We start from the raw sequence: 21,736 nt of genomic DNA, 5'->3' as shown, positions 1-21,736 counted from the left end.
AACCACCCGAGCCACTGCCTGTTCACCCCGCTATCATCCAGAAGGCGAGGTCAGTACAGGTGCATCAAAGCTGGGACCGAGAGACTGAAAAACAGCTTCGCTTTCAAGGCCATCAGACTGTTAAACAGCCATCACTAACATTGCGTGGCTGCTGCCAACACATTGACTCAACTCCAGCCACTTTAATAATGGGAATTGATGGGAAATGAATCAATAAAGTAAAATATATCACTAGCCACTTTAAACAATGCTACCTAATATAATGTTTACATACCCTACATTATTCATCTCATATGTATACGTATATACTGTACTCTATATCATCTACTGCATCCTTATGTAATACATGTATCACTGGCCACTTTAACTATGCCACTTTGTTTACATACTCATCTCATATGTATATACTGTACTCGATACCATCTACTGTATCTTGCCTATGCTGCTCTGTACCATCACTCATCCATATATCTTTATGTACATATTCTTTATCCCCTTACACTGTGTATAAGACAGTAGTTTTGGAATTGTTAGTTAGATTACTTGTTGGTTATTACTGCATTGTCGGAACTAGAAGCACAAGCATTTCGCTACACTCGCATTAACATCTGCTAACCATGTGTATGTGTGACAAATAAAATTTGATTTGATTTGATTTATTATCGCTTGCACAGTGCTCCTTGGGATGTTTAAAGCTTGGGAAATCTTTTTGTATCCAAATCCGGCTTTAAACTTCTTCACAACAGTATCTCGGACCTGCCTGGTGTGTTCCTTGTTCTTCATGATGCTCTCTACGCTTTTAACGGACCTCTGAGATCACAGTGCAGGTGCATTTACACGGAGACTTGATTACACACAGGTGGATTGTATTTATCATCATTAGTCATTTAGGTAAACATTGGATCATTCAGAGATCCTCACTGAACTTCTGGAGAGAGTTTGCTGCACTGAAAGTAAAGGGGCTGAATAATTTTGCACGCCCAATTTTTCAGTTTTTGATTTGTTAAAAAAGTTTGAAATATCCAATAAATGTCGTTCCACTTCATGATTGTGTCCCATATATATATATATATATATATATATATATATATATATATATAATTAATCGGCATGATCGATTAATTAGGGCCGATTTCAAGTTTTCGTAACAATCAGTAATCTGCATTTTTGGACACCGATTACATTGCACTCCACGAGGAGACTGCGTGGCAGGCTGACCACCTGTTACGCGAGTGCAGCAAGAAGCCAAGGTAAGGTGCTAGCTAGCATTAACTTATCTTACAAAAAAACTATCAATCTTAACATAATCACTAGTTAACTACACATGGTTGATGATATTACTAGTTTATCTAGCTTGTCCTGCGTTGGATATAATCAATGCGGTGCATGTTAATTTATCATCGAATCACAGCCTACTTCGCCAAACGGGTGATGATTTAACAAGCACATTCGTGAAAAAAAGCACTGTCGTTGCACCAATGTGTACCTAACCATAAACACCAATGCCTTTCTTAAAATCAATACACAAATATATATTTTTAAACCTGCATATTTAGTTAATATTGCCTGCTAACATTAATCTATTTTAACTAGGGAAATTGTGTCACTTCTCTTGCGCTCTGTGCAAGCAGAGTCAGGGTATATGCAACAGATTGGGCCACCTGGCTCATTGCACACTATGTGACAACCATTTCCTCCTAACAAAGACAGTAATTCATTTGCCAGAATTTTACATAATAATGACATAACATTGAAGGTTGTGCAATATAACAGCAATATTTAGACTTAGGGATGCCACCCGTTAGATAAAATACGGAACGGTTCTGTATTTCACTGAAAGAATAAATGTTTTGTTTTCAAAATTATATTTTCCGGGTTTTACCATATTAATGACCCAAGGCTCGTATTTCTGTCTGTTTATTATATTATAATTAAGTCTATGATTTGATATTTGATAGAGCAGTCTGACTGAACGGTGGTAGGCAGCAGCTGGCTCATAAGCATTCATTCAAACAGCACTTTCCTGCGTTTGCCAGCAGCTCTTCCCTGTGCTTCAAGCATTGCGCTGTTAATGACTTCAAGCCTATCAACTCCCGAGATTAGGCTGGCAATACCATAGTGCCTATAAGAACATCCAATAGTCAAAGGTATATGAAATATAAATGGTATAGAGAAATAGTCCTATAATTGCTATAACTACAACCTAAAACTTCGTAACTGGGAATATTGAAGACTCATGTTAAAAGGAAGCAGTAGCTTTCATACGTTCTCATGTTCTGAGCAAGGAACTTAAACGGTAGCTTTTTTTTGGGCACATATTGCACTTTTACTTTCTTCTCCAACACTGTGTTTTTGCATTATTTAAACCAAATTGAACATGTTTCATTATTTATTTGAGACTAAATTGATTTTATTTAGGTATTATATTAAGTTAAAATTAAAATGTTCATCCAGTATTGTTGTAATTGTCATTATTACAAATATATATATAAAAATCTGCCGATTAATCGGTATCGGCTTTTTTGGGTCCTCCAATAATCGGTATCGGCGTTGAAAACTCATAAATCGGTTAACCTCTAATACATACAACCCTATACCACATATCGTACAGCTCCATTACACATTCCATAGATTCCCTGGACTTATAGTCACAACACTCCCATGGCTTATGTTTTCTCTGTGGACACTGACGATGCGAGGGTAGCACAAGAGGTTGGTGGCACCTTAATTGGGGAGGATGGGCTCATGGTAATGGCTTGAATTGTATCAAATACATCAAAACACGTGTTTGATGTCAATCCATTCGCTCCCTTCCAGCCATTAATATGAGATGCCTCCTGTGGAGTGCAGTGTGTATGTAGGCCACTGAGAGGTGGCACTGCATACTTCTCGAGACAGAAGCTACTGTTGTGTCTGTGAGGAGGACAAGAGAGGGTTGTTGATGCTGAGGTCTGGTCTGTACCTGCTCCGCTACGTCTGGTGCTCATGTCAGCCATGTAGCCCCACTGGTTACTGACTGGGTTGTACTCCTCCACCGTGCTGAGACACTGGCGCGACGCCCCATCGTAGCCGCCCACCGCATACAGCTTCCCTGTACAACACAACACACACCCACTGAGGAATACAACAAGGAACACGTACAAAGAGATGCTGAACCCACTGCCAGAAACACAACACCCCCACTGATAAATACACAAGCACAGATACACACAGAAGCTCTATATAGACACTGAAGCACTCACACACACTGATATACTGTAGACAGACAAATTGAGAAGTTCACAAATAGCACTGTTGATACACACACACTGTTCTTCTCTTACCATCTACCACTCCCACTCCGACGCTGCTGCGTCTCGTGTTCATGGGAGCAACAAACATCCACTCATTGGTCTTGTAGTTGTAGGCCTCCACTGATGACAGGCCTGAGATGGAGGGAGGGAAGGAGGGAGAGGGAGGGAGAGGAGAAAGCTCTAATGTACTGAAAGCAGGACACAATACTCAAATGAAATGAGGCCCAACACTAATGCTCTCTGCTCCAGTGTATCAGTATAATCAGATGCGGTTGGGGTGACATCACCACTGTGTCTAACCATACAATCTAGACATTCATTCTGGAGGCACTACTGCGCCCTGCTCCATTTAGTCGCACTGTAACACACTCCGCTGCCCCTCAAAGGCCTGCTGGAACACTTAGAAAACACACAAATCTTGGGACAGTGGTGACAAAAAAAAAAAAAAGGGGGGGGGGGGGGGGGTAAGAATAGGTACCTGTGCTCCCGTCGAAGCCCCCCACGGCATAGAGCAGGTCCCCCAGCACGGCCGACCCAAGGGTGCTGCGTCGCTCTTGCATGCTGGGAACTGTAGTCCACTGGTCCCTCACCCCGTCATACACATCCACCGTCCTGACTCGCAACGAGCCGTTGAAGCCTCCCACCGCGTACACCCTCCCTGCCATGAACACCACACCTGATAGAGAGAAAGAGAGAAAGATATTGGCATAAATCTCTTATCCCTGTCTATTAGTGCATACATTAAAGCAGGCCTATTCAATTGGCGGCCCGTGGGCCAGATCTGGTCCATTTATCAATTTAGAATGGCCCTTTGATTATTTTTTATTCATGTTCAGAATTGATCAATGAGAAAAGGGCCATGTTTAGTTCCAAAAAAAGCCCTAGTTCAATATTCTCCAAATGGGAGAATCTGTTATACATCACTATATTGGATTACTCTAATATTGTATCCTTCTGCTCGGCAGGATACATTCTGAGTAAGAATTTCAGATTAGTCCCGTGAACCGGGTAGTGCTGCGGGTGACCCCCTTAAATAGCTGCCGCCGCACTACTCCCACCTCTTCCTTTTCTCGGCTCATTACAAAGATGATTAGCTTGGTAAGGGCTCTATGTTAGAGTCTATAAGGGCAGAAGTATACCCACAGCTATTCAATAACTTGGAGTAGCTAGCCTCTCCATCAAGGTGCTTTGTAGTCCCCCCACTCAGTTTGGCTTGTGCCATCTCGTTTGGGTTTTGTCCTTGTATTTAGCCTCTTAGTGATCCCTTCACGCGCCAATCCCGTTAGCAGGATCGATTTGACAACATCCAGTGAAATTGCAGGGCGCCAAATTCAAACTACAGGAATATCAATATTCAACATTCACGAAAATATAAGTGTAATACATCAAAATAAAGCTTAACTTCTTCCAGCCGCTGTGTCAGTTTTCAAAAAGGCTTTACGGCGAAAGCAGACCATGCGATTATCTGAGGACAGCGCCCCGCATACAAGCACATGAAAATCATTTGCGACACAAAGGTGCGACACAAAAGTCAGAAATAACTATATAATAAATGCCTTACCTTTGAAGATCTTCTTCTTTTTGCAATCCCAAATGTCTCAGTGACACAATGAATGGTCGTTTTGTTCGATAAATTCCTTTTTTATCTCCCCAAAATGTCAATTTATTTGGCGCGTTTAATTCAGAAATACACCGGTTCCAACTCACCCAACATAACTACAAAGTATCTAATAAGTTACCTATAAACTTGGTCCAAACATTTCAAAAAACGTTCCAAATCCAACCTCAGGTATCCTAAAAAGTAAATAATTGATCAAATTCAAGACGGGATAATCTGTTTCCAATACCGAAGAAAAATAACACGGAGCACGTTCCTGTTCACGCACACCAAAATAGTAGGGACCTTCAGAGTGACACATGGAATGAATAGCACTACTTCTTCATTTCTCAAAAGAAAAACATTGACCAATTTCTAAAGACTGTTGACATCTAGTGGAAGCCATGGGAACTGCAACCAGGTTTCTCATAAATAGGGTTTCCCATAGAAAACTATTGGGAAATCCTATGACCTCAATTTTTTATTTTCCCCTGGATGGTTTGTCCTCGGGGTTTCGCCTGCCAAATCAGTTCTGTTATACTCACAGACATTATTTTAACAGTTTTAGAAACTTTAGAGTGTTTTCTATCCAAATCTATCTATCTAATTATATGCATATCCTAGCTTAGTAACAGGCAGTTTACTTTATCCTAGTAACAGGCAGTTTACTTTGGGCACACTTTTTATCCGGACGTCAAAATAATGCCCCCTAGCCTTAAGACTTTACTTGTGACAGTGGTTCATCCTTTAAAAGTTGCAGCGTACTGCGGCATAGTGCCGCAGAATTCTATGGCACGTTATTTAAGTGTGAACCACTGGTACCATTAATGCTAGTTAATGCTAGTTTGACCACCAGAGGGCATCTTTGAAAAGCATTTGATAGCCTTCAATAGTGGCTGTACTGGAGAATTTAAAACCTTTTTTTGTAAGAATATAGTATATGGGACTGATTAAGAAATGTTGCTTAATTAATTAGATTAATATTATGGTGTTCCTTTACCAAGAAAAACCCTCTGTGTTTCCGTCAGGATGGAATGGAAAATATGGCGTTGTACAACGTGATGGTTGGGTGTACAGTACTGGGCTATTTAGCTAAAGAATCCTCATATCATGTGGGCATGCGGGAGATCGGGGTTCAATTCTCTGACGGGGAGGAAGGAATAGGCTGTCCCTGTAAATAAGAATTTGTTCTTAACCGACTTGCCTAGTTAAATAAAAGGTCACACTATAATATCCTAATTCAAGTCTAACCAATACCCAAACAGAGATTCAGTGAAAATAAAAATCTAATTGATTTATCAAGACCAGTCCCCATGCTGGTCTCAGAGCAGTGCATAACATTGCAAAGAATAGTTGTAGGCTATTGCTTCAAATCCTATTGCTTCTAACTTCAATATGCTCTTTAAATAAATAAGACCTACACCACATTACTCAACACTGATGAGACTCAAGTTGCCTACGGTAGGCCTACAGTATATTGAAAAATTATGACGTCTCTGCCAATAATATATTTAGAGCACTGGAGGATATTTCTGTAATTCAGTGATATTTATTCCCATAGTATTTTCTTATGGATCCACTAAATAAACATCGGCATTTTGAAATAATATTTTTATAATTATTTTATTAACGAAAGCATAAAAATGCCATTATTAGTTACACTGTTATAGTTTGAACGTGCAGACTGGCACTAAGAAAAGAACAGCGGGAACGTTTCCCTAGTCAGTGCCATTATTAGTGCAATGCCCCTTAAAGTGTTGCCAGGATGGCCCGGCTCTGCGGCCCATCCCGTGCCATCTGCCCTCGTGCCTTGAACCTTGCGGGCTTTCAGTGGATACAGCTGGAGAACTGCAAGGCAATCCCATTGTGCGCCACTCGGGAGCCATGACCAATATATATTGTCCTGCTAATAACATGGTTAATAATATATCTGTGTGAATGTCCAATGAGCTTTTATAAAATTCTAAACGAATGATAATAAATCGCTTTGTTTAAAAAATAACAATATTTTGGAGATGATTTCATTTTCAAATAACATAAAATGAGCAAGAAAAAGGCCATTCTTGAACATGGGGTGAGACATTGTTACTAACTTATTATTTGGAATAATTTATTTCAGTTTTTAGAGGGTCAGAAACCAAAAAACTACAGCATGAGTCTACTGGACAAGAATGGCACGGGTATTGAACCAGCATCTGTAGCAACACAGCTTGCACTGCTATGCAGTGTCTTAGACCGTTGCGCGACTCAGGAGCTGTACAGCGTGACCGGTCAGGAGCAGCCTACACTACTACAGTAAGAGCAAAATAATCCTAACTAAATAAAATAAAAACCTTAGTGTAACAACAGCTTTAGTAAGTAATACCGAAGTCGTGCACAATTACCAGTTTCTATTTAGGTTTATTTTGGAGCAACTACTGTACCAACCTAGGCGACACCCGGTTTGGTCAACCAGTATTATGGAGCTGAGGGTTTGTCCTAGTTTTCTGTGTCTTGTCTGTCCACTGGAACCCTCCCGGTGGAGCCTTCGGGCTTGGGGACCACACCTAACCCCGCAGGATCGGGAGTCTGTGTATGTTTCGCTCTGGCGGGCTTGCAGTTCTCCCCGGAGAATGAGTCACGTGTCCCTAGGTACACCACACTTCTCCCTCACAGGGAGCAGCCATCTTGCCTAGACTCTTGTGTGTTCCACAGTGAACTAACTATGCAGTAGCTAGCTTAACAAGAGGAGACCACTGCAGGACTAAGCACACTCTTAACATCCTGACAACACCCCCACGTATAAACTAACGTGGCGTGAGTTACAGCCGACTCACACGTACAGTGCATTCGGAAAGTATTCAGACCCCTTGACTTTTTCCACATTTTGTTACATTACATTATTCTAGAATGTATGAAAACATTTTTTTCCCTCATCAGTCTACACACAATACCAAAGCAAAAATATATTTTTATACATTTTAGCAAATATATAAAATATTCTAAACTGAAATATCACATTAACATAAGTATTCAGACCTTTACTCAGAACTTTGTTGAAGCACCTTTGGCAGCGATTACAGCCTCGAGTCTTCTTGGGTATGACGCTACAAGCTTGGCACACCTGTATTTGGGAAGTTTCTCACATTCTTCTCTGCAGATCCTCTCAAGCTCAGGTTGGGATTGGGAGCATCGCTGCACAGCTATTTTCAGGTCTCTCCAGAGATGTTCAATCGAGTTCACGTCCGGTCTCTAGCCGGGCCACTCAAGGACATTCAAAGACTTGTCTCGAAGCCAATCCTGAGTTGTCTTGACTGTCTCCTTAGGGTTGTTGTCCTGTTGGAAGGTGAACCTGCACCCCAGTCCGAGGTCCTGAGTGCTCTGGAGCAGAGTTTGTACTTGCTCCGTTCATCTTTCCCTCGATCCTGACTAGTCTCCCAAATCCCTGCAGCTGAAAAATATCCCCACAGCATGATGCTGCAACCACCATGCTTCACCGTAGGGATGGTGCCAGGTTTCCTCCAGACTTTACACTTGGCTTTCAGGCCAAAGAGTTCAATCTTGGTTCCATCAGACTAGAGAATCTTGTTTCTCATGATCAGAGTCCTTTAAGAGCCTTTTGGAAAACTCCAAGCAGGCTGTCATGTGCCTTTTACTGAGGAGCAGCTTCCGTCTGGCCACTCTACCATAAAGCCCTGATTGGTGGAGTGCTGCAAAGATCGTTGTCCTTCTGGAAAATTCTCCCATCTCCACAGAGGAACTCTGGAGCTCTGTCAGAGTGACTATCGTGTTCTTCGTCACCTCCCTAACCAAGGCCCTTCTCCCCAGATTGCTCAGTTCGGCCAGGCAATGATGGAGGCCACTGTGTTCTTGGGGACCTTCAATGCTGCAGAAATGTTTTGGTACCCTTCCCCAGATCTGTGCCGACACAATCCTGTCTCAGAGCACCAAGGACAATTCCTTTGGCCACAAGGCTTGGTTTTTGCTCTGACATGCACTCTCAACTGTGGGACAGGTGTGTGCCTTTCCAAATCATGTCCAATCAATTGAATTTACCACAGGTTGACTCCAATCAAGTTGTTGAAACATCTCAAGGATGATCAATGGAAACAGGAAGCACCTGAGCTCAATTTCGAGTCTCAAAGCAAAGGGTCTGAATACCTATGTAAATAAGCTATTTCTGTTTTTTATTTTTAATATATTAAATTTAAAACATTTAAAACCTGTTTTCGCTTCGTCATTATAGGGTATTGTGTGTAGATTTATCAGGCAAAACATTTCTTTAATACATTTTAGAATAAGGCTGTAACGTAATAAAATGTGGAAAAAGTCAAGGGGTCTGAATACTTTCCAAATGCACTATATAAGCAAAGATTGAGCTAACGTGTGAGTTTGTGTGCTCTGCCCCTCCTCCCACGATCAGGCAGTTCATACCCAATTCACGTCTCCTTTCCTTCAGTCTCATACACTAAGGCTGGTACTGTAGGTCTATAGTATCTGACTTATACAGTATTGCACAGTATAGAGACATAGTAATATCCCAAGGTTGGCTTCACTTTCACAGAGAAACAAAATAACTATTATTGTGTTTCATTGTGAGAGATGTGGGGTACCCCTGCCTACGGGGAAGCACACTCTGCCTGCATGACCTGTCTTGGGTTAGATCACGCACGGAGAGTGGTTAGAGAACCCAACAGTTGTTTGTTCTGCACCTCCTTTGGAGAACACATGCCTGGAGGGGATGAGGGCCCCAGTACAGTACTACCCATCTGAAGACCATATTCCCCCCTCTGAGGTGATGAGTCGTCGCGGCAGCACCCCTTTGGCCACTTTGGGGGCCCCCTTCAAACTTAGTACGGCTGAGGAGTTGATCTGCCTCAAACGTACGGCAAAAAGAATGCTTTATGGGGGGGGTGATGACGGCGACGATGCCCTCTCTCTCCGCGCTACAGACGAGTTGGAGTTGGGTGACAGTGCTTCAGTGTTCCGAGCACATCAGGGATCGACCCAGTCCACAGCGCCATTTGTAGCTGGGAACACTGCTACAGAGGCACCCCCGGTGGTGAAGGAAGCAACACAGGAGCTTTTAGCAAGAGTGGCTATCGCCCTGGAAGAAGCACCATCTGAGCAGCTCCTTATCCCCATCTGCCCCCAGCCTCCCTGACAAGGAGATCATTGGCAAGGTGCCTCGCCTCAAACCAGGACCAGAAAGAGTAAGTGATGAACGGCTGCAAAGCACTTTCGGTACCCTCTCCATCATGGTGCACCTCGTAAACGCGGCTACGATGCTGCAATCATACCTTGCCCTGCTGATCCCTCGCATCCCAGGGGTTCGTGATGAGCTTAAGGAGGTCACAGAGGTGTCAAGGCTACTCCAGACAGACATGGTATGTGCCAACGGCAAGGCTTCGGCTTCAGTGATGACTTCACACCGCCATCTTTGGCTGACAGAATCTAAACTGCCACCGCCAGTTCAGAAAACATTCTTGGAGCTCCCCTTCACTCCAGGTTCCACCTTTGGGCCAGGGGCCAACAACATCATCAAGCAGACTACAAAACTGCGTAAAAATAGAGAGACTTTGCAGGAGTTCTTGGTAACTGGGCTCCCTACCACCACCGCCCCTCGAAGGAGCTGGAAGACAGGGCAGGATGTGCAGAGGGCTCCAGCAACTTCTTGGCCACCCTCCTCCCCCACTGAGACAGCAGGGGCAGGGAAATGGGAACCAGCGTTTTACACCACAAGGACAGGAGTCGTGACCACCCTTACAAGCAGCGGCATGCGGCTAAGAAGGATGGGCCCCGGCCGTCTCACCCAGGCCCAAAGGGCAAACTGGGAGATTTAGGTGGAGTCTCCCTGGGTACTGGGCACAGTCCTGGGGGCATACAAACTCCAGTTCTAATGCCGAACGCCCTCCTACAGGGGCATCTGGGTCACCTTGTGGCACGCCGGTTGGAGATAGCCTCGCTTCTGAGCAAGGACACAATCAAGAAGGTAGAGCCACTAGAACGGCTGGGTGCGTTCTACTCCAGGTATTTCATAGTGCCGAAAAAGCTTTCGGACGATCCTGGACCTGCGCGGCCTCAACAAATGTTTAAAGGAGCTCAAGTTCAAGATGCTCCCGAGACGACCATGGTTCAGCCTCCTGTCGTCCCTCCTCTCTGGGATCCAACGGCAGCTGCTGCTGAGACCCGACCTGCTCTCTCAGGCTCGAGGGACCCTCTGGCACCCAGACACACGCAGCCTTCAGCTTTGGGCTTGGCCCCTGAGAGGCGTAAATTGGGAAAGTCTAGTCATTCAGGACAAAGTGGTTAACAAGTTGCAGAATGCCAGGGCTTCCTCCACTAACGCGTCATATCAAATGCGGTGGGGCATATTCTGTACTTGGTGTGAGGGTGTGATGTACAAACGGTTTTACACTTTTTACAATCACTGCTAGATGCGGGTCGAGCGTCATCTACTTTCAAAGTGTATTTGGCCAGATGGGCATCCAGCACTTTTGCTAGGTACTATCAAGTCAATGTTGCTGCCGCAAACAGGTCGGGATGGATGTTGGGTGTTGCCTCCACTTCGCTGGAGGGGGATAGAGGCACACGGCAACCATGACTGCCCTGAGCTCAGTCCTACGGGATTTTGCTCGTCTGGCCATGCCTAGTTCACCGATTAATATGGCATTGTGATACCAGATTGGAGTGTCCAATATAGTGCTACATAACGAAGGTTACATATCTAACCACGGATATGCAAGCTATTGGATCACTCTAATCCTCTTGTCGGTGATCTACGGCGTCTAGAAAAGGACACGAGGAGGGAGTAGTGCGGCGGCAGCTGTTTAAGGGGGCCAGCCACAGCACTACCCAGTACATGTGACTAATCTGAAATTCTTAAACAGAATGTACCCTGCCGAGCGGAAGGATACCATATTGGAGTGATCTAATAGCTCACGTAACCGTAATTACATACGTAACCTTTGTTTTCCTGTAGTCCCGCCCATTAAGTGCTGTCAATCAATATCATCCAACATAGCAGTTACAGCCAATAAGAACTGCTAACAGGGGTACAGGGTCTGTCTGCCCGCCTATCTGCTCTTTCACCGCAGATGAGATCACTACACTGCCTGATACACCAGAACGAGCTTTGCACTTAAATCAGCAGTGAGTTAAAAAACACGATGGACTCAGTTATGGCCAATGTTCCCTCTAAACTGCGGGCGTGTGCGCGGCTCCCCTCGGATTGCCGCACAGAAGAAATATGAGCCTGAGCAGAGAAGTATGACATTAAACTTCATTCAATGTTCCACAGCTTTTCATTTTAGTTAACACTATATGAATGTTTCGCTCTACTGTGGGGGAAAAAAGAGGTTTCTTGCATCAAAAGGTAATAATTCTCAAGAGAGCAGCCTATGAGAGCAGCCTAACCAGGCTGTATCACATCCGGCCGTGATTGGGGTCCCATAGGGCGGCGCCCAATTGGCCCAGCGTCTTCCGGGTTTAGCCGGGGTAGGCAGGCATTGTAAATTAGAATTTGTTCTTAACTGACTTACCTAGTTAAACAAAGGTTCTTTTTTTTTATTACAAAAAATGTGAGCTTAGGCAGGAGATATTTGCTTTTCTCCATGATTGCCGCCACAAGAAAGCCAACACATATCTAGCAAATGATGGATGAGGAGTTCGTATCAGATGGGGGGGTTTTCAGTGACATCTTCATTCAATTGAATGGACTTCATTTGGGACTACAGGGGAGGGATAAAACAGTTATTCACATGACTGAAAAAAAACAAATTTATTTCTCTATATAAAGTAGTTTATTTTCTCCTCTGATTTTAGCCCCCAAAAAACACTACATTTCTCTACACTGCGCAACTATATTCAGTCATCATCAGTACAGATCAATGTCAACATTTTTAGACAAACTGAAAGCTAACTTTGCAATGAGATTTGATGAGTTGAAGTCCCCATTGAGCTGGTGCAGTTTGTTACAGGAACCTGTTCTCTACTGATGCGCTGGGAGAGAGCCTTCTCCACAAAAACTTGTCAACTGAGATATGCTGTGCATAAAAGGTTTCTGTGTGTAAATGAAAACAAAAGATGAAGTTATGTACGTAAAACGAACAGGAAAGTAAAAAAGAATTCATGTGATCCAGGTCAACTACGTTATAAGTACAAATGCGTTCCATTGTTTAAGCAATTTGATGCACAAAATTAGGCAAATCTTGAAGCACTTAAAGTTAATTTTTATTTTATTTAAATAAAAGTGCTTTATAAGATTATAATCCATAATTATAATGCATTGTTTTTATACCGGTTTTAGGAAGAGTAATCCCATGTAGAAAATGTCCCTGTAAATAACCTTCTTCCAATCTGGCCCCCATAATACAATAGTTGAATAGCCTTGCAATAAAAGGCTTTTAGGTTTCCCCAGCAGACCAGAAAAGTCAGAGGGGAGTGTGTAATTTCAGAGGTAGTAGAGACCAGAGTGTGTTTACCTGCTCGACAGCGTCTGGATGGCAGGTCAGCAACCTGGTACCAGCGGTCCTCCTTGAAGTCATAGCACTCCACACTGCGGATGGCTTTAGGAGCCTGACCACCCACCACTATCATCACCTAACACACACGCAACAAGAGGGCTCCTATTTAGCTACATGTAACAGTGTGTGTAACAGTGTGTGTATAAATAACAGTGTGTGTGTGTCTGTACGTGTGTGTGTATGCGCGCATGTGTGTGTTGTCTGACCTTGGGCAGGCTGATAGGCGTGCGTGGGCGTGTACGGTCAGTCTTGATCAGGTGGCGCTGATCAGAGGGCAGGAGGTGGTACTTCATGGCCTCTATCAGGAAGTCCTTGCAGATGTTGTTGTTTTTGATCAAGGCCTCCTCCTCCACTATCTACTCCACGGACACAGCACAGTGAGCACACACAAAGTGCAGACAGGAAGACAATAGAGCCACATGAAACAAGCACAATGTGTACAATATTTTCAAGTTCACCATCTGGAATAAAACATATACACCGGTTTTCACATCTCACAGTATGATTTCTATGCTGGAGAATTTGGGAGCTTGATTCATTATTAATGCTACGTGAAAAAACAAGATGAATGGTGGTGATGAGTGTGACCCACCTGCACCAGGTAATCTCTGGACAGTAGTGGCAAACGAACGTGCTCCATCAGCTTTGGCATGTGCTCCAGACGAGCTTCCTTGTTGTGTTTTATCCATGCAACCATGGCCTCAAACACCTGAGAGAGAGAACACAGAGTTAATTACATTTACGGGGGAGGACAAGAACTGGATCTAACCGGTGCTGTGACTCCCCTCTATCTGAACACACAGACAGACAGCCATCTGCCATATCTCTCGCTCTCTCTCTCTAGCTCATCCAACCTGCTCCGTTCCCTGAAGATAGATAGGATCAGAACCGTGATTGAAGAGACAGGAGACAGGGGCAGAGACATTAGAAACAGGGCTGGTGTCATGTTGGTGTGTACGTCTGGGTTGGCTTTGCTTTGTATGCACATTAGCAAGTGGAGCATGAGGCCTGGAGTGGGTTGGTCAGCACTGGCAGAAGCAGCTCTCTCTCCCTCTATGGTAAGTCACTCTGGGACGGGGATCAGGCTGTTTGTGAGATGGCTGTCCTCTACTACAGCAGGAGTGAGTCATGAGGAGTCTGTTGTTATGGTGAGTGTCGTCTGAATAAGACCAGGAGGAGAGAGCTTGAGAGCCTGAGCTAATTCATAGCACAGATAGTGGAGTTCCTGGAATGCACTTGTCTTGCATAGTAATTGGAAGTGAAGTACTCTTCATAGGATAGGATAGGATAGGATAGGAGCCTGCAGTGTGTGACTGAACAGAACAGAATCAGAGGGAAGTTTGGGATGTTCTGGTGGCTGACCTTCTCCTCTGTGGACACGGTGAGTTTGTCGCTGGAGATTAGACTGCACACCTGCTGTAGAGACAGGCCCATGAACTCCTCTCCCAGCATCACCTCTGAGAAATGCTGCTCTGTTAAACAAACACAAGCATATGGTTAAGCAACACAACTAGGCTTCTCACAGAATGTTACACCCCTGAGAAATGACAAAGGTCATCAGCATATGGCCAGCAAGCTCCAGTAGTTTACCACGTCTCCACAATGTAAGGTCAAATTTGATATACTCAGTCTTGACAGCTAGCTGGGATACTGGCCTTTAGAAGAAGACTGTCCATGCAAAACAGGACAAGGGTAATATCTTCTAACAGTAGTCTTAATCAAGAACTTCCAAAGGTTTTTGTCTGGATAAAAAATGGGTGTGGTGGTGGGCGTGGCAGAGGGCGTGGTAGGGGGGCATGGCAATGAGCGTGGTCGGCCGTCGGCAAAGATTTTAGAGCCCCCATTCTTGGCACTGTAGAGAATTTTTTGAAATTCCACAAGTTTCTCCATGGAGCTGATAAGATATTTAGCCGTTTTAAAGCGAATTGCAGTTTTAAAGCGAATTTCCTACAATTCTACACATTTTGCCATGCAACTGAGAGAAAATGTTGCCATTTTAAAGCTAGTTTCCTGCAATTCTATGCATTTTGCCATGGATAATGCTATGTTCTTCTGCTCAAACATAATAACAAAATGAATACTGATAAATTCATTGTTTTTTGAATTTTCAGTTCTCCCCATCTAGCTTTTATTTTGGTGATTGTTGGTTCTCAAAAATTATATTATAAAAAATATATATAGGTCCATTATCTGATTTTAGTCCTTTGAGTCCTCTGAAACCATTTTTCCATCCCGAAAATATATATTTTTAAATTATAATAAAATTACAATTTGGACTTAGGTGACCGGAAAAAAAGCTTAGGCGGCCCGCCCGAGGATTAGATTACAGTGGTAGAAAGTAGCCTATCATAAATGTCAACTTTGTACAGTATAGGGTTACGACGAAACCAGTATCACAATACAATAAAAGAAGTATGGCAAGGAAAGAAAACCTGAAGCGGGAAACAAACATCATTATGTTGTCATCCAGTTCCAGTTTTCAAGCTACAGCACACAATATTTGACATAAAGCAAGTTTTTGAAGATCCAAAGAGTTTGGTCTGCGCCACGGTTTAATTTTTGCCATGGAAAATCGAGTATTGAGATTCTGGTTTTGCCACAACCCTTCTGCAGTTTGCTTTTTAACTTCCTTCTGACCAAGACAGAGGCCAGTTTCTCCATCCCCTCCCCTAATTCCCACATGCTCTGCCTGTTGAATCCTAGAAGTGAGGTGGGAGTCCACTCACCAGCATAGGCATGGGACTGGTTGAGGAGCTGTGTGCATGTGTGGAGGTCAGCAAAGGCTCGAATGCCCAGACAGTTGGTGGAGTGCAGCTGGCTCTGCAGGAACTCACAGCACACCTGCCTCACGTCCATCAGCTGCAGGAGACTGGCTGCAGGCAGGAGTACCTACAGAGACACACCTTAGGTCAGAACACAGAGCAGGAGACACTATAGACATAACAGACATCTAAGCAACCCACAAAAGGGAGAGAGAGAAAAGAGAGAGCAGCCCATAAAAGACACAATCATCAGGACAACTAATAGAATACACAGTAGCAGGGAACAAATTTCATTGTGCTTGTTTTTCTAATGCCAAGCAAATCTCTTTATTTAGAACTCAGAGGATTTTAATATTATTGAACGGTTTGAAGAATATTTTGGAGGCAGACTCATTCCAATTTAATTCCAGTGTTAGAGTTAATACCAAACTAGAAGGCAACCGAAACAGAGGCCAGACTCAGAATGGACAAAGGGCCGGAAACAGACAAATATTTACTAGGATAAGGGCTTAAACTGGGAAAACCACAAAACAAGGACAGCAGGGATTACAGGAGAACTCTGCATCCCTGGCTGTTTCTCAGACTTTAACCAGACAACTGGAATAATATGTACTGGTGGTATATGTTGGTCAATTCTAAAGGAGCCATTTGGCTTCTCTGGTTTATTAGCCTCCATCCTGCCAGTCTGTTGGTACTATTGTGTGCTTTAACAGGCAGCCCAGCGCTCCCATTTGCCCACATCCCCACGCAGTGCAAACACATAGAAACTAGGTCACTTAGCTCGGCTCTTCTTTGAAAAGCCCTGTGATTATTCATGTTTTTGCCTGTTGCCCTTAGGTCTGAACAGGGAGCTACAGGTTGACTATTATAGTGGGTGTTTTACGCAGCTGTGGTTCACACATTCTGAGAGAGCCCACACAGAAAGTACTGTAGCACCACACACACACAATGAAAAATTATCCAGTCTTATGACGAGACTTGGATGCCATTCTAAAACACACACACACGTCTAAGCAGGCATGTTGCAAACACAGAGGATTTCCCCTCGCTCCATGCACATTTCCTGAGCTAATAATAACAGGAAATACCCTGCCTGCTGAAACACTGGCCTCACCAGCAAGGAAGGAGCAGACTGTCAACGCAGGAGAAAGGGAAAGGCCCGGGTAGGTGGAGACAATTCTATGCCACTTAAACAGCCAGTAAATTTGAAGAGTCCAATGAAGGAATACAAAGGCAACATGAAAGGATCCATGGAATCCAATGCTGTACTCAGTTTAACTTGGTTGAGACACAGATGGGGACGCTGTAGCTCACCTGAACGTTGTTCTCTGTTACTTCAATCTCAGCTGTATAGATATAGTCCACCAGCTTCCTAAGTGTCTGGCCATCCACATCCCTGATCTCCACCTGCTGGGCTTTGCTCTCACTCATGTCCCCTGTCCACCACACACATAGTGAGAGAAACCACTTGAGAAGGTTTTATGTGACAAGAGGAAAACAATCATCTCACTGTTGCAATAAAGCGGGCCTCACTTTCACAACATTTTTCACTTGACCCATTACTTTCACAATGATGACAAATGTAATCTATACACACAAATGCATACACTACACTATTTACCTTGAACTATATGAAGTGTAATAATACCTGTGAACATGGCACAGAAGTAGGGGCTGCAGGAGGCTAGCACCAACTTGTGAGCTGGCACCTCTATGTTTCCCGCCACCAAAAGAACGTCGCACAGCATTTTCTTACTGTAAACACAAAAGATCCGAAAGGTTGGCTGTTGATGAACGGCGTTTTCAACAATCATCATACTGATGATTTCTTATTAACTGTCAACTGGATGTATAAATGCTCCCGCTGTGTGCCAAGGTCATTGTATTAGGTAATTGCACAGTAGGCTACTCGATGCCAAGAATAGGCTGTTAAGTATAATGTGTAGGCTATTAATGTGTATAATGAGTTATATTATCTGGGTTAAATTATCAACACATTACAATACTTATTTTCAATGATGGAAAAAGGGGATACTATGGAACTAGATAAAACAAAAGAACACCACGCTTTGCATGACACCCACCATCTCAAATTGTTCTGAAATCGATTCTGTACTTAGAAACAGACCCTACGCCAATCCGACACCAACAACATCCAGCCGTGATTGGGAGTCCCATAGTGCGGCGCACAATTGGCCCAGCATCGTCCAGGTTTGGCCGGGGAAGGCCGTCATTGTAAATAAGAATTTGTTCTTAACTGACATGCCTAGTTTAAAAAAGTGGGGGTTCCGTGGGTGGGTTTTAACAATGTCTTTGGATTACTTGTGTCTTACTCACTAACCAGGTTTCCATCCAACCTTTTTATGCGAGTAAAGTATGTGTCAGATCAAAAATGTCATGACAAGCCTGATGGAAACATAAAATGTTTTGGTAAACTTTCCAAATGTTGACAAAAGAAAATAAGCTAGAGAAGGTGGGAAATGTAGGTGGAAGTGCTTTTATGAGCAAATATTGATATAATAACCATCATATCAAAGTAAACTTGTAGTCACGCAATGACATGTTGTGTGGTCCTCCCACTATGACTCGTTGGGAAGGAAAGCATGCAGTTTCTTAGGCTTCAGGCTACAGAAATAAATTATGATTACTTCATTGTTGGTTTTAGAGCTCGCAAGAAAAGCTTTTCACTGTACTTTTGCATGTGACATTAAAACTTGAAGATGAAATAAGTTATAATGAACTTCACAGGGTGGTGAAAGTGCAAGGTGATGAGCTTGATGCTCCTTTCCAATAAGTATTGAGGGTCTTTCTCTGGTGACATGATCATCGATGCTTGGCTGCCATTTGACAAATAAAAATTCTCGCTCTTTTGTCCATAATAATCTCATCGTGTAGGCTATAGGTGTGCTCTAGCCAACAGCGCTATCCGCTCCCACGGTATCAAATCTAATTGTATTCAACATTCTGGCTTGAAGAGGATTAGAGAGGTCCATTTCCAGACTTTAGTGTATTTAAGAAATTTACTCATCTGTGTCCTGGCAAGGGTGAAACCAACCCACCTCCTTAAGTCATTCATCAGCTGAAAAGCCTTTCTCATATGGGTGTGGTTGAAGGTGTGCATCCCTGCATCCACTGCATCCTCCTCGGAGTCACAGGTTGGCTGCTGGACACTAGATTCTTGACTGGTCAGGGATAAACTGGACATAAATAGACTTACCTAGCTAGGATAGCTCAAAGATCATTAACCTCAAGTCATAACCCTAGTGGATTAAACTCCACACCATGGTGAAGGAGTGGAGCAGAGACCTGGCTTTGTGGAATCTAGCTCTGACTACATCGATTCGCCCAAATTCAATACACACACAAACACACACCGTTCAAAAGTTTGGGGTCAATTAGAAATGTCCTAGTTTTCGAAAGAAAAGCACATTTTTTGTCCATTAAAATAACATCAAATTGATCAGAAATACAGTGTAGACATTGTTAATGTTGTAAATGACTATTGTAGCTGTAAACGGCAGATTTTTTTATGGAATATCTACATAGGCCCATTATCAGCAACTATCACTCCTGTGTTCCAATGGCACATTGCGTTAGCTAATCCAAGTTTATCGTTTTTAAAAAGGCTAATTGACCATTAGAAAACCCTTTTTCAGTTATGTTAGCACAGCTGAAAACTGTTGTTCTGATTAAAGAAACAATAAAACTGGCCTTCTTTAGACTAGTTGAGTATCTGGAGCATCTGCATTTGTGGGTTCAATTACAGGCTCAAAATGGCCAGAAACAAAGTACCTTCTTCTGAAACTCGTCAGTCTATTCTTGTTCTGAGAAATTAAGGCTATTTCATGCGAGAAATTTCCAAGAAACCCTTGAATGAATAGGTGTTCTAAAACTTTTGACCGGTTGTGTGTGTGTTTGTATGTATGTATGTATGTGAAACGGCTACCTATGTTTGTACTCTGTAGTTGTGTTCCTTTCTTTGTTTCCTGAAATCCACACTTTTCAATAAACGTGAATCAAATACACCCACCGACTGTTTGCTCATTGCTGTAAAATGGCAACTCCGCGCAATTTCCAATTAAATCTCAACAAGGAAACAGTCGGTAGTTGTATTTGTTTAAGGTTTATTGAAAAAGTAGAGATTTCAGCAAACAAAAAGGCTCACAACTACAGAGCACAAACCTATGTACACGGTAGTCGTTTCATAATTTAATTTTTTTTGAAGTATTGACTGGGCGAATCGATGTGGTCGGAGCTAGTCATCAGAAACTTCCTTCACCGTGGAGTTTAGTCAACTATCGTCACCCCAGCTTGTACAAAGATAGCATTAACAAAATACAACTGTAATTTCAAAAGATAATGCTGGGTTCTCACTGCTCAATAACTGAGCAAAATATATTTTAAAGGACAACGTATAGTAACGTATGCTTCAGTACAGTGGCTACAGTTTCTAGGTGGCTAACGCCTGTACTGTGTGCTAACACAGAGTACAGTAACGTTACTAGCAGCTGATGTGTTGGTCGTTAGTTACCTAGCTAGCTAATTTGGCAGTTATTATCTTTAACTATGACTTGGTTACTAGTACCACGATATAATAAGTATGTGTTACCCTTATTGACAAACTAGAAGATAGGTACAGCTGTCCTGGGATTGCTTTTTGTTCACGCTGTTCGCTTAGCTTGCTAATGTTAGCTAGCTACATCGGCATAAAAATGCGTGCAGTACAGTAGTTAGCTAGCAAGTTAGCCAGCTATTCATGGAAAATGCCAAATCTCTATAAATCAACTGGCAAGTTATATCCGACAACAGCTGTACGGTATTCATCGGAAGACTACACTTACATCATGACTCCTCTGACAACTTACCCCAACGTTGCACAGTCCATGATATCAGATATGCTGCATGAGTTGTACCGGGGTTGGCTACGGGCCCATGCACAAAATGAATCGTTCAAAGTCCAACACAACACTCACTGCATGAGGTGGCTTATCGAATCTACACTTATTCATTAGCTGACAAATAAACCTAGCTAATAAGCAGACATCTTGTCATGGTTACTGCTTATTTACTTTCTACCCTAAACTATTAACAAAATGTGTTATTTTCTGACTGAGCAAGAAAGGCTAGAGAATGTGTTTCCCAGTCACTGCTGCTTCATCCTGCCCCATTTTCAATCGACAAAGCTTTGTTCCACCGGAGGAAAATCTTGGTTCTCCTTGCTCCCGCGTTGCTAGGTTACGGCGTGTCAGGACGATGAAGAAGGATCCAATCAAGCAATGTTCGTTGTCGATTACAAACTAGCAAGCCATCAATTAGATAACGTGGTAATATATCAACATAATATAGAATATTGATGTATGAACTAATTACATGTGAGTTAACATTAGGCTATTCAAAATAGTTATCGCCCAAAGTTTTAGCTAGCAAAAATGTGTGGAAGCTTATTTAGGGCTAGAAGTGTGAGGAGGGTCTGTGACAGTGAATTTGAAATGTGAGAATGTAGGCCTAATGTGTTTCACTTTTCTTTTTTTTTTTAAGTCATCGTTGTTTCAAGGTTGCTTAAAACAGCATGCATCCTAC

The 21,736-nt window shown here is 43.0% G+C and overlaps 1 protein-coding gene across 2 annotated transcripts in view; it reads right to left on the bottom strand.

The window, feature by feature from the left end:
* Window positions 1-21,393, bottom strand: part of klhl3 (kelch-like family member 3) — a 35,963-nt gene extending 14,570 nt beyond the window's left edge. The window contains exons 1-12 of one of the 2 annotated variants that reach the window (XM_036942705.2): window positions 21,022-21,393; window positions 19,216-19,338; window positions 17,805-17,911; window positions 17,471-17,592; window positions 16,121-16,283; window positions 14,757-14,866; window positions 13,987-14,103; window positions 13,601-13,750; window positions 13,353-13,470; window positions 3,772-3,969; window positions 3,324-3,425; window positions 2,963-3,091 (exon numbers count right to left, since the gene is read on the bottom strand). In XM_036942705.2, coding sequence (XP_036798600.1) covers window positions 2,963-3,091; window positions 3,324-3,425; window positions 3,772-3,969; window positions 13,353-13,470; window positions 13,601-13,750; window positions 13,987-14,103; window positions 14,757-14,866; window positions 16,121-16,283; window positions 17,471-17,592; window positions 17,805-17,911; window positions 19,216-19,338; window positions 21,022-21,041 — 1,459 coding nt within the window. In that variant the 5' untranslated portion in view covers window positions 21,042-21,393. Of the gene's footprint in view, window positions 1-2,962; window positions 3,092-3,323; window positions 3,426-3,771; window positions 3,970-12,645; window positions 12,932-13,352; window positions 13,471-13,600; window positions 13,751-13,986; window positions 14,104-14,756; window positions 14,867-16,120; window positions 16,284-17,470; window positions 17,593-17,804; window positions 17,912-19,215; window positions 19,339-21,021 lie in introns of those variants that run through there. The other variant, XM_090198172.1, reaches the window with a different exon arrangement.
* Window positions 21,394-21,736: the final 343 nt, after the last annotated feature.

This window comes from Oncorhynchus mykiss, chromosome 14 (genome assembly GCF_057628025.1).
Source record: "Oncorhynchus mykiss isolate SJ-2025 chromosome 14, ASM5762802v1, whole genome shotgun sequence".
NCBI lineage: Eukaryota > Metazoa > Chordata > Actinopteri > Salmoniformes > Salmonidae > Oncorhynchus > Oncorhynchus mykiss.
The sequence above is the reverse complement of the archived record's forward strand: the minus strand, read 5'-3'. Positions and strand labels throughout refer to the sequence as shown.